The 12,970-nt window shown below is 36.4% G+C and overlaps 1 protein-coding gene across 1 annotated transcript; it reads right to left on the reverse strand.

Moving 5' to 3' along the window:
- Window positions 1–734: 734 nt before the first annotated feature.
- LOC108673526 (39S ribosomal protein L55, mitochondrial) lies at window positions 735–5,372 on the reverse strand. The gene is made up of 4 exons (XM_018161373.2): window positions 5,236–5,372; window positions 4,363–4,557; window positions 3,683–3,757; window positions 735–875 (listed from the first exon to the last, which is right to left on the reverse strand). Exons 1-4 carry the CDS (start codon window positions 5,272–5,274, stop codon window positions 807–809), a joined length of 378 nt encoding a protein of 125 aa, XP_018016862.1. The 5' UTR covers window positions 5,275–5,372; the 3' UTR covers window positions 735–806.
- Window positions 5,373–12,970: the final 7,598 nt, after the last annotated feature.

Genomic DNA, 12,970 nt, shown 5'->3' on the forward strand with positions numbered 1-12,970 from the left:
TAACTCCCACGCTTCGCTTAAGAACAGGAAATTTTTTTAATTTTCTATTTTTTCGCCTATTGAAAGATAATTTTTGTTTCAAGGGAATGAGTTCTCATTTAAATCTCATTCAAGTCTTGAATTGAAATTACTTAACAAAAAGTTAGGTTCTTATTAAATAAGGGTAGCTGTAAGTTAATCATGGTTCTGTTAAGTTAGATTTGCTGATAGTCAAATACAATTTTCTAAAACTCATGTATTGCAAAGATTTTTGAATGACTGCTAAATTGTTTCTGGTTTATCAAGCATTGGACAGAAGTAAATAGAATAAATTATGAATTTTTCATCCTCTATTATAATCATGTTAAATGAGAGACATTTAGATATACTTGAAAAAGTGCATACACAGAAAAATGTGTGCAAAAGGCCCTAACTAACAAAAGGCCATTGCTAGAGTTACAGTATTCAAAAGAGATTTTACAAATTCTAAATATTTTGCTTCGCAGATAAAACTGTAGAACTTGATGTGTAATTAAAACTACATTACTTAAGAAACTATACATCATTCCATTCTCAAAAAAGGTATGGTCAAAATTAACCATTGCGATAAGAAGGCTGTAATACATTCGTGAATTTATCATAGGCAAGTAATATATTGGACGAATTTAATTATTTTCATTTTGTAAATGTACATATTGTCTTATTCCGAGAACCAGCAGTCAATAATGTAAATACTCAGGGGTAAAGCATCTCTGAAACCATTCATTTTTATTTAATATGATTCAAATTTACACACATTTCCTAAAATACTATTGAATTGACAACATTCAGGTTTTCCAAAGATGAGAGTATTTGCTGGCCATGTCAAGTTCATGCAATTCTTCTTCAATCACAACCTGCACACAGAAAAGCAACAAATTATCATGTATGAATAATATCTTCCATTCGTTATATTCATTAATGTTCTCAACACCATATGCAGATACTGTAATTCTCCACATTAGGAACTCTTGCAATAAATTGTAAACAACGATAATATCTTGAGTAAGAGGTACACATTCATTTTGTTATCTCTCGATTACTTTAGCTCAACAAGTAATGTCAATTTCTTCTTTTTGTCAAATGGCTCTCCTAAATCTTCTGTAACTTAAATTTAATCCAAGCTAATTACATTCTGGCTTAACAAACAAGACTTCCAATATAAATTTAAGTAAGGTGGTGGTACAATACATATATTGAAGTGTGGTACTATCAAAGTTGTATGCATGCAGCAGCTTGGTTCTGAAACCTATACGATGAGCTATGCATGACCTAATTTTTAGCAATTTTATTTTCGGCAAGTTCTTACTGGTTTTTTTGTTCTTGACCAAATTTCAGTCTTTAAGGTGTGAATTAAATGGGAGTAAATTGAATCCTGATATGCAACAGTGCAGCTCATTACATAGAGTCTGACACAGCTAACAATAAACTAATGACCAATACCAAGACTTATCCCTTTAACAAAACTTCCTTCATACACCCAGTATAAACCTTAAGACCTTATCATCAGAGCTAGTTGATTTGATGACTCTATTCATATCCTGCCATTATACACTCTCAATGTATATATAAATGCTGCCATCATACATTCTCAATGTATATTCAGATTAAGTGATTTTAAACAGAAAAATTAGATTACTCGGAATCACATCTAATTCATTCAGAAGTGATGAATTGAGACCTTATTGCTTCCAAGTTAAGAAAGCCTTGCAATACATCACCTTAGATTTTGGCTTCCTTTGATCCAAGCGAGCAAGCCTTTCTTCTTCCGTTAGAGTTGAGACATCAACTGGCAGCTGTAAAAAATTAAAATTCAAAATGGATCTCAACTAAAGACCTTAATGAACAATCTCAATCCTATTGGATAAAATTTCATACAACAGATGCAAATCAGCTCTAAATTTAGGTAAAACATATCTAGAAGTTGGAATTTCATCATTAAATGTGTGTTGAGACCTATGAAATACAATGAATATAAACTTCAACTCAAAAGAATCTTTTGCCAAAATGGAGTTATGGTCAATACCTACCACACAAGTTGCCACTGAGCCGAAACTTCACATACTTTGCTGCTTGTCATAAAAACCCATATTATAATGGTCAGAATTGCGATTTATGGGGTCTAATTGCCACATAACTAAAAAACTATGCCGATCACATTAGAAAGATGTGGTTCAGTTTTGTTCATAAAATAGAACGTTTCTATTGAAGGCCAGCAACTTTAGGGGGCTGCTGTCAGAGTTATTGGCATTGATAGTAGCTTTCATGTGTTATACGATCGGTCCATAAAGAAGTGTTGATCGGTTCAAAATGACATAAGAACAGGTTCTTTTGAATAACCTATGGATTGGCACCATGGTTACAGGAGAACAGGACTTGAAATTGAACTTGAATAAATAGAAGTGCCTAGTGCTAGACAGTCTAGACTGCTAGTAGGTGCGCTTTGTGACTTAGCGCCTACTGACAGCAGAGTGCAGACTTTGGGTAATAATTTAATGAGAGATAAATTATTCATCTAGCAAAATTCTTGCTGCTCCAAAATAGCAAAAAATCTTTATTTGTGGCTTGGAAAGTTATTATATTCTGTACCTGTCTCTAAAATAATTAGTTGTTTAAATAGTATGCACTTAGTAACACATCAAAATCCATGTAGGGTAAACGCGATATATTCCGACACATTAAGGACGCATCGAGAAATGAAAAACTATAAAAAAATATGTATGCGTTACGTAAGTTCTGTTGCCTTCACATGACTCTCAAAACACTTCACTACGGGTCAGCATAGTGGCAAACCAGAGCTTCTTTAGAATCAGTTCATTTTTAGTTTCCTCATTTACTCAAGATTTAAACCAATTTCTTAAGTATGATGATGCTGGTATCCAGGATACTTTACTGGTCTACTTATAAGACTCAGAAATGAACTTGAGGGAGAGTCTAAAAAACTCTCTGCTTTGCCACTATGCGCGTCAGCAACAATGAAACGTCACAAAATGTTGCCATATTTATTAAAAAGCCTTTAGAATGGAAACCTACCAAATCCCTATATTCCGTCACAATTTAATCCAAGCTAATTACATTCTGGCTTAACAAACAAGACTTCCAATATAAATTTAAGTAAGGTGGTGGTACAATACATATATTGAAGTGTGGTACTATCAAAGTTGTATGCATGCAGCAGCTTGGTTCTGAAACCTATACGATGAGCTATGCATGACCTAATTTTTAGCAATTTTATTTTCGGCAAGTTCTTACTGGTTTTTTTGTTCTTGACCAAATTTCAGTCTTTAAGGTGTGAATTAAATGGGAGTAAATTGAATCCTGATATGCAACAGTGCAGCTCATTACATAGAGTCTGACACAGCTAACAATAAACTAATGACCAATACCAAGACTTATCCCTTTAACAAAACTTCCTTCATACACCCAGTATAAACCTTAAGACCTTATCATCAGAGCTAGTTGATTTGATGACTCTATTCATATCCTGCCATTATACACTCTCAATGTATATATAAATGCTGCCATCATACATTCTCAATGTATATTCAGATTAAGTGATTTTAAACAGAAAAATTAGATTACTCGGAATCACATCTAATTCATTCAGAAGTGATGAATTGAGACCTTATTGCTTCCAAGTTAAGAAAGCCTTGCAATACATCACCTTAGATTTTGGCTTCCTTTGATCCAAGCGAGCAAGCCTTTCTTCTTCCGTTAGAGTTGAGACATCAACTGGCAGCTGTAAAAAATTAAAATTCAAAATGGATCTCAACTGAAGACCTTAATGAACAATCTCAATCCTATTGGATAAAATTTCATGCAACAGATGCAAATCAGCTCTAAATTTAGGTAAAACATATCTAGAAGTTGGAATTTCATCATTAAATGTGTGTTGAGACCTATGAAATACAATGAATATAAACTTCAACTCAAAAGAATCTTTTGCCAAAATGGAGTTATGGTCAATACCTACCACACAAGTTGCCACTGAGCCGAAACTTCACATACTTTGCTGCTTGTCATAAAAACCCATATTATAATGGTCAGAATTGCGATTTATGGGGTCTAATTGCCACATAACTAAAAAACTATGCCGATCACATTAGAAAGATGTGGTTCAGTTTTGTTCATAAAATAGAACGTTTCTATTGAAGGCCAGCAACTTTAGGGGGCTGCTGTCAGAGTTATTGGCATTGATAGTAGCTTTCACAGGCAAGTTTTAGGCCATTGACATAATTTAAGATTGTAGCCATGAATCTACTGAATTGGAATAATTGCAACAAGCCAAAATATTATGAGTTAGAGGAAGAAAGTTCTATTTGTTGAAGGAAATATAAAACTCACCCGGATTATTTTTCTAGGTTTTTCATATCTGACTTTGATAGTGGAGCCATCACTGTTGACTAGTAAGCAAGGATACATCCTACAATAGGCAGGACTCTTGATGCGTGTTATGCTTGCTCGGTGACAGTTGATTGATCGAGTGCAGCTGGTGCTCAAGAAAATCCGGGGATGACATATGAATGACCAAGCATTAATCTGGAAAGAAAAACTTATGAAACACCCAAAAGTATCTAGACATGGAAACATGAACCAGTTTCATCATATTTACTGCTATTGGTATCTATCATGAATTGAAGCCATTGAAAAATTCATAAGTAAATGGATACACCTAATTAATGTTGGCTTTTAACCATGTTTTTTAAACAAAAACTGTATTACCAAGATGATATAATTTTGTATTATTTTTACAAATGTAAATAAATTAGACTATTTACAAGTATATACCTATATAATATGGTATCCTCCCTACAAAAATGGTTTTACAAGGTATTGACTATAATCAAACAAATTTTGCATGAATTGAAAAAAGATTACAGATAAAATTTTTTATATCTTGCACTACTTGCCATAAACTTTTAGATAAGCAAGTGTTAGTGACTAGTAGGCTTCAACATTGATTTTACACATCATTGGAAACAACCTTACTCCCACTGATCACAATGTTCCTTCAAATTATCTAACATACCTATATTTGAACAATAGAAACAAAAAACTGTTAACTACTTGACAAAAAAAATACTCCATCCTATATTTTGAACTCACAAATTTCCATTGTTTGATAATTCTCAAGGAGCTCAAGAAATAGGAAACATTTGTTTAAGTATATCAATATGATACCTTTACTTGGCATATAAATTAAAGCAATCATCATACCTTTGGGAAGCATTTTAGAGCAAAGTTAACAGATGTCATAATACCAACTTAATTTCTTTCAAGACTTACAAATAATTCTTGAATGATAAGTTACAAAATCTGAAAATAAAAATCTCATTAGATGACAGAAATCATTCATAACTTTTGCAAGGTCATGAAATTATATGACTTTACTTTAAACCTTTCTCGGGAGATTCATCACATTGCCTCTTATTCAAAAGTAAAAATATGAGGAATGCATAATAAAATGAAATTCTATGAAATTGTAAAAAAATTCAAGAAGATATATGTTTGCTTTATATTGTACTGTAGCAGAATTAGCTGTGTAAGTGGTTTATAGGAGCTTTAATGTCACTTGAGTTGAGTCAGCACTCATGTCACCAGCCATCAATGGAAACAATGTATATACTTAAGATAATAAAGCTATCTCACATCACTGGCAACTGCAACAATGCAACCATTATCAACAATGTTTTGACTGGCAAAGCTTTGGGCAAGGGAGTGAAACTAAACTGCAGAACATCTCATTTTATTGGAATTGTGAATTTTGAAACTTAAAATTTTCAATCGAATCAAAATACATGACTTTGGAACCACATAGATTCTGATTCAATGAGAAAAGTATAGCTTCTAAATCTATGCTGCTTGATTTTAGAGGAAAAGCAGGATTATTTCAATATTTGATACATGTGGATAAGTGGCTCTACCAAATATTAGCAGGTCAATCAATCTATGTGGCTCCTTTAGTGCAAAACTAAAAAAATTTATAACCTTGTGCTTATTACAGAAATCTTATAAATTTTACAGCTTCAAAGTGACAGGCTTTTAGATGAATTTGGATTTTGGGATTGTTCAGCTCAATCATGAACTTTCACTGACAATTTCATAAGAGATGATCCATCTAGCCCCAGAAGTTTTATAAAATGGTAGGTAAAAAAATATTTAATATAATATAAACAATAGTTAAAAGTAGTCATTGATACTTTTAAAAAATAATAGGTAAAAATAGGCTGTTTGTTTTGTTGTTATTTTTCACCCCCCCTGTCCCGCAACAAATGCGGGACGGGGCCTACAACCATTCCTGAGCCAGCCCAACCTCCCCCCAGCATACCAACAGCCAACAGCCTTGCCGCCTCGATGGGAGAGCTCCACAAAAGCAGGGGCAAAATGGGCATGACCAGCTCCAAGCAGCCAAACAGGTGGTTGGTGTTGTGTACATGTTTGTGACAGAGTGGACAAAGGGGGGATGGATGTGTGACTGTATTTATCTTTTGTCGGTATTGGTGTAGTAAAGGGGACTTGTTTATATGGAGTGGTGCTAGTGCTTCGCGCAAGGTGAAATTCTAGGGGGTTTTAAATGACCAATGGAACGGCCATTGCTTAGCCAATCACAGCCTGGATAACATGACATCATGATCCCATAACCAGTCATAACCTGGATAGCATGAGATCATGATCCTATCAGCCAATCACAGTCTTGAGAGGATGATATCATGATCCTATTGACCAATCACAGTGTAGAAAGTATGACCCTCTCAACCAATCACAGATGGGAGATGACATGACTCAGCCCACTCACAGATGAGAGATGACATGACTCCGCCCACAAGTACCTTTGAGCACTATATGTTAGAATTCCACCATGGCTTCGCGTGTGTCTGGGTAATTGGGTTTCTGAAATCTATGGCTGGTGCTGGTGCAGAAAATAATCATTTTTTGGTAGATTGTCTATGTAGTTAGTTGTGATTGTAGTGTGTATTTGTTTCTTGTGTCTGTTCAGTGTTTCTGTTGTGGCTTGATCTGGTTCTATGGATGTTAGTAGTGTAGTTTCTGTTTGTGAAAACTATTTGTTTCAAAAGTCTGGGTGGGTTGTAAGGTTGAGTATGAGTGTTAAGTGGGTGGGTTAGTGCTTGAGCTTTTAGTCTGAGTTGGGATGCATGGAGTTTGAGGTGCTGGTCTATTGGAAGCGTTTTTGTTTCTTTGTGTAGGTGGCTTTAGTTAGTATCAGCTGTACAACTTGTTGCAATGCAGAGTGCTGTGTTTTGGATTGTTTGTAGTTTATTTGTGTGAGTTTGTGCTAGGCTGGGGACCAGATGGTGCTGCCATATTCTATTATAGGTCGTGTTATAGTTTTGTAGGTTGTGAGGACTTCTTTTTGTTTTCCCCAGTTTGTTGATGTGAGAGATTTTAGAATTTTTATTGTTTTAGCTGCTTTGACAATTTCTGTTTAACTGCGGTAGTTGCGGGTCTGTGAGATTAGCAGTTCTGATTTGATTTCTTTGAGTTATGAGAGCTCTTATGTTATCTGGAAGAGGTGGTTGTTTTGTTTTTATTTTGCCTTTAAAAATGTTGTGTTTGTCTGCTTGGATTATGATGTTTGTCATAGTGGCAAAGCAGAGAGTTTTTTAGACTCTCCCTCAAGTTCATTTTTGAGTCCCATAAGTAGACCAGTAAAGTATCCTGGATACCAGCATTATCATACTGGATATTTTTACTGAATACCAGCATTATTAAATCTTGAGTAAATAAGGAAATTAAGAATGAACTGATTCTAAAAAAGCTCTGGTTTGCCACTATGATGTTTGTAAAGGTTTTGTTTGCAACATGTATGTCAGTTGGGTCTGTTATGTTTTTCTTTTATGTGCTGTTTTTATTTCAGTTGTAAAGGAGGCCCAGTCAGCTTTGTGGTAGTTAGTGTATGTTTTTGTTTGGTGTTGTAGTCGGAAGTTTGTTTTTGTTCTGTAGTCTAGTACCTAGTTTAGGTAGGTGGTCAGATTAAAGTTCTGTCAGAGTAGTCCAGGTAATGTTGTTTGCTATAATGTCAGAGGCTGTAGAAATGTCAGGAGAGGTAGGTTGTTGATTGTTTGTAGTGGGTAGATGAGTAGGTGAATTTTGGTTTAGGATAATGTGGTTTGAATTCTGTATAATGTCTTTTATTAGTATGCCTCTGTGGTTATTTTAAGGTGAGTGCCAAATTTTGTTAATGTTAATGTAATGTTGTAATGTTAATGTTGTTGTTAATGTCTCCTTTTATGATTGTACTTGGTTTATTGGCAATGTGGATTAGGCATTCAGTGATGAGTTGATATGTTTGGTTGTGTAATGGATGATTGGTGTCTCTATGAGGGATGTATAGGTTGGCTATGTAAATTGACTTATTATTGTATTAAAATCACTTGTTTGCTTGAATCGCAAGTTAGCCAGGAATTTAAAAGCAAAAAAAATACCACAAAAATTCACCATATCTTTATAAGAGAAAACGTTTTGGAGTCCAGCTCCATCGTCAGTTCAAAACACCAAATTCTGTTCAGAAAAAGTTCAGTCCCAGAAACGCAAATAAATCAATTAGTAAAGTAAAATGCACTAAAAATAAATAGATAAGACATGAAAATGATCTAGTGTTAGTGATCTACAAATTCTAGAATCCCTGTATATTTTCAAACAGAAGCCTAGTCTGAATGCCGCTTTTAGCTCCTTTCCTCTTGAAATAGTGAATAGATAGGCCGTTTACGTTTACTAGCATTATTTTCATGTCTTATCTATTTATTTTTAGTGCAAATTTTTCTATGTCAAATAGTTTTTGAGTTGTGGGGGTTTTTGTAAAAAAAACGAAAAGTGGTCTAAGTTACCCCGCCGGTCTAAGTTACCCCATTTTATGGTACTACCTCTTCTTGGTGAGTAGTAGTTGCCAAAATATACTTTTAAATCACTGCTCATATATTCATTGATGAAGATTTAATGTTGTGTTTTTTGAGAATACCGTTATAGATGAGAAATATATTTATGTGTTATCCTGCGTGATAGTTTATTGTGTATATATGTTTTGAAGTTTGTATTGATGTTGTGTTTAATAATAGTGTGTTCAGGTGTTGATAATGTAAATATTTTACAGAAGCATCTTCAAGTACTTCACATAAGCGACCCATGCCCTGTTTGCCCGGTAGTCCGTTTGTACGGTTGTACAGTTTCCCGTTTGCCTGTTTGTACGGTTGTACCGTTTGCCCGGTTGTCCGGTAGTCAGTTTTTCCGGTTGTACAGTTGCCTGGTTGCTAGTTGTCCGGTAGCCCGTTTGCCTAGTTATACAGTTATCTGGTTACCCAGTTCCCCAGTTAATGGCTAAACAGTCATCCAGTAGTTGGTTAGGTTTTTGATTTAGAGTTCTCTCTTAGGTTTAAATTTTAAGTCCCTTTATAATGAAGTTTGTATTAGAATTAAATAAAGTTGAACAAAAAAGAGAAAAACACCTGGTAGACAGGGATGGCTATAAGGGAAGTTGGGAGGCCATCTTTTATTTAACCCTTTAGATTTTAAAGAACCTTGAATACCTTCCCTCACTTAACTAATAAAGACGACCCATTACAATGTAAATTGACTTATTATTGGATAAGTGAACTTGAGAGATTTGAAGTTTTGTAGCAGCTTGGTTTATGTTTGGTGGGATTTGAATGATGGAAAAGGTAATGTTATTTTTTTATGTAAGTTAGTAACTTAGTAGACCACTAGCATGTTTGTGTGTTCTGTCTTGTCTTATTGTTGTGAAACCTGCAATTGTTGGTGTTTGTGTTGTGGGCTTGAGTTTTGTTTCTTGTACAGTGATAGTGTTGATAGTCTTGTAGTGATCGCTGTTGTTTGGCGAGTAGGGCTAGTTCATCTATTTTGTTTGATAGTGTGTTTATGTTTATTTGGAGAATTTTGAGGGTGTTTTAGCTGTTTCCTCTATTTTTTGGTTGGTTTTGGACTTTTGGTTTGAAGGGTTTGTTGGAACTAGTGACTGTAGTTGTTAAGTAGGTTGTTGGGGAGGTTCTGCTGAGTTAATTTGCTGAGGTAGGTTTGGTTGAATATGTGGGCTGGCCCATCCAGGACTGGTGTGGGTGTGTTGGCTCTGCTGCCTCTGCAGCAGCCAAATCTCAAACCAACAGACGTCTTTCTTATGTAATTCACAATCATCACACTAGGTTCATAAAAAATGTACCACAATCAAAATTGCTGACTACAGCAACAACTGGTGGTAGCCTAATTGGAAGGACAAATCCACAAACCCACATTATGTAGGTAACAGTAGGTTTGTGGTAATTGGAAGTGTTGTGTGATGACTGCAGTCTGCAGGTCCAGTATGGCAGTACTAGTATTACATAGAATGATAGAATTAGGTACTGATTATTACTAATAGTTTTAGTAGTTAGTAGCCTAGTGATGTGAGAACGTGAGAGTGAGACCAGAACAAGTGCTCTCATTCTCTTAGATTTAGCCTCCATGAAAGCTAAGGGGATAAAAGACCCAATCAGGCATAAAAATTTTTAGCATTTAGCCATTTAGTACAGGAAAACTTTAGTCAGCAATGAACTGTCAGTGTCAACTGTCAATGACACTATGACAGTACTTTGGAAATTTTCTGTGCACTGCAAATTTTGGCAAGTTTCGTCATATAACTCACGAATGAAGGCAAAATTTAAAAAATTGTCCCGAGCTTGACATCACCGTTAGGCCATAATGAATACGTCTACCAAGTTTCATCGAGCATTCGAGCTACGTTGGGTACGTTCAGAACTTTGGTAGACTGGTAGATAGGTTCAATATGTACACTGAATCTGGAGTCTGGCCGCGAGACCGGCCGCGGGTCCGGTCGTAAATTTGTCCTAGATGTCCGATTTCCGAATAATGCGCCAAGCTCTTTTTTGCCTAGGTATATACGGTTAACCCACGAGAAGTTCCGTCTTTCAGTTCAGCTTTCTTGTTACGCCAGGTAGAATTCATGGTGGAGCTATATGGGTGGATAGGCAGGAATGATAGCTAGAGGTCACTGGTCAGCATAGCCCAAGTCCACAGTGCTATTCATAATTATTTCATATACCTTCCCGAGCGTAACGCAGCTGGCATCTTCACGGCTAACCTAACCTAACCTGCGCCGCCTGTTGCGGTAGGACCTGTTGCGCTCCGGCCAGTTGGCCTCCGGCTCTGTGAAGCAGTGGCCAGTGGCTGTGTAAGCCTGTGTTGTGCAAAGCGGATTTACTGTTAGCCGGAGTTACCCACAGCTCATTGATCTGAGGCTATGTGTAGATATTGCATGCTGATGTTTGGCGCTGGGCCCAGGTCCTGTTTACGAGTCAATTTTGTTACCCACGGCTGCGCTCCCGAACTATATAAGGTTGACCCACGAGAAATTCCGTCTTTCAGCTCACTGTGTTGTGCAAAGCGGATTTACTGTTAGCCGGAGTTACCCACAGCTCATTGATCTGAGGCTATGTGTAGATATTGCATGCTGATGTTTGGCGCCGGGCCCAGGTCCTGTTTACGAGTCAATTTTGTTACCCACGGCTGCGCTCCCGAACTATATAATATAAGGTTGACCCACGAGAAATTCCATCTTTCAGCTCTGTTACGTCACGTATATCGAGAAACGTAAACGAACCCGTCATTCCCATCACGGATTGGTTGACTAGTTTGATCGCATTTCGGTGGTTGGTTAATGCCTGTGACGTCACTGAGATCAGTGACGTCACAGGGAAACAACAAACTGCATCCGCAAAAATAGGCTTCTGATGGGTCAACCTTATACTAGTTCAACTATGACGTAGATCGAGAAACGTAAACAAACCCGTCATTCCCATGACGGATCGGTTGATTGGTTTGATCGCATTTCGGTGATTGGTTAATGTCCGTGACGTCACTGAGATCAGTAACGTCACAGGCGAACAACGAACTATATCCACAAAAATGGGCTTTTGATGGGTCAACCTTATACTATTTCAACCATGCTTTTTGCCTCCTACTATCGTTTCCGTTTCCTCCTCCTTCTTTCTGGCCACCCTAAGCCACACCTCTTGATCACACCTCTTGATCTCTCCTAGTGGCAACGTCGCCGCCGCCGCCGTCACCACCACCACCACGTGGCACCTGAGGGGCGTCGTGTGTCTCATTTATTTCACAGTACATTGACTACAGTCCAAGTATATATAGAAGACGAAATCATTATGTCCAGTTGTTTGTCATTAAATAAAAAAAACGCATTGGTTGTCCTTCATTGTCCAAAATTTGCAGCGTGTTATAAATATCCAAAATTTGCCGTTGTTCCTAAAGAGAAGCTTATTCATATGGTGTTATCTTCTAATCTACCCAGTCGGAAAATTCTTAAACCGTAACAATTACAGCACCGAATATTATACGTATAAGATAACTTACATTTTCATTTGAACTCATCATATTGGTTTTTGAAGACGGTAATATATATATTTTTTTAAGTCTAGCATTTGAAGCCTATGTTAATTTTTCATTTCTGCATTCAGTTTCACTAGCGTAGCGTTAGGCGCACTGCGTGAAGACGGAGTGGACAACAAATTCTAAAATGCTTGCAGGCGCGTATTGTAAGTAAATAACTTCGATATTAATTAGGTCAAGATCAATTTCGATTTGAAAAACCTATGTGTGGAAAACATCTTAAAATTCTGCATTTAGCATGCAAATTAAAACCAAAACGGACAAAAAATTGTGGCAGCGCTCAGACGAGTGCATCTTCGTTATAAACTTATTCAATATTGGCTTTTACTTGACACTTATGCTTGAAAAACCTGCTATGACAATTCGTCCGAAAATTTTGTTTCGAATATTCGTCGCAGAAGTGTCGAAGTGGTTAATGTCAGCCTCATGAACAATATTTTTTTTACCGCACCCTATTAAAAAAAGTAGCACATAAGTTGAAGCGCAAAAGTTTCCAACTAGATGAAATTCAAAATAAATG

This window comes from Hyalella azteca, unplaced genomic scaffold, assembly GCF_000764305.2.
Source record: "Hyalella azteca isolate HAZT.00-mixed unplaced genomic scaffold, Hazt_2.0.2 contig3384, whole genome shotgun sequence".
NCBI classification, from domain to species: domain Eukaryota; kingdom Metazoa; phylum Arthropoda; class Malacostraca; order Amphipoda; family Hyalellidae; genus Hyalella; species Hyalella azteca.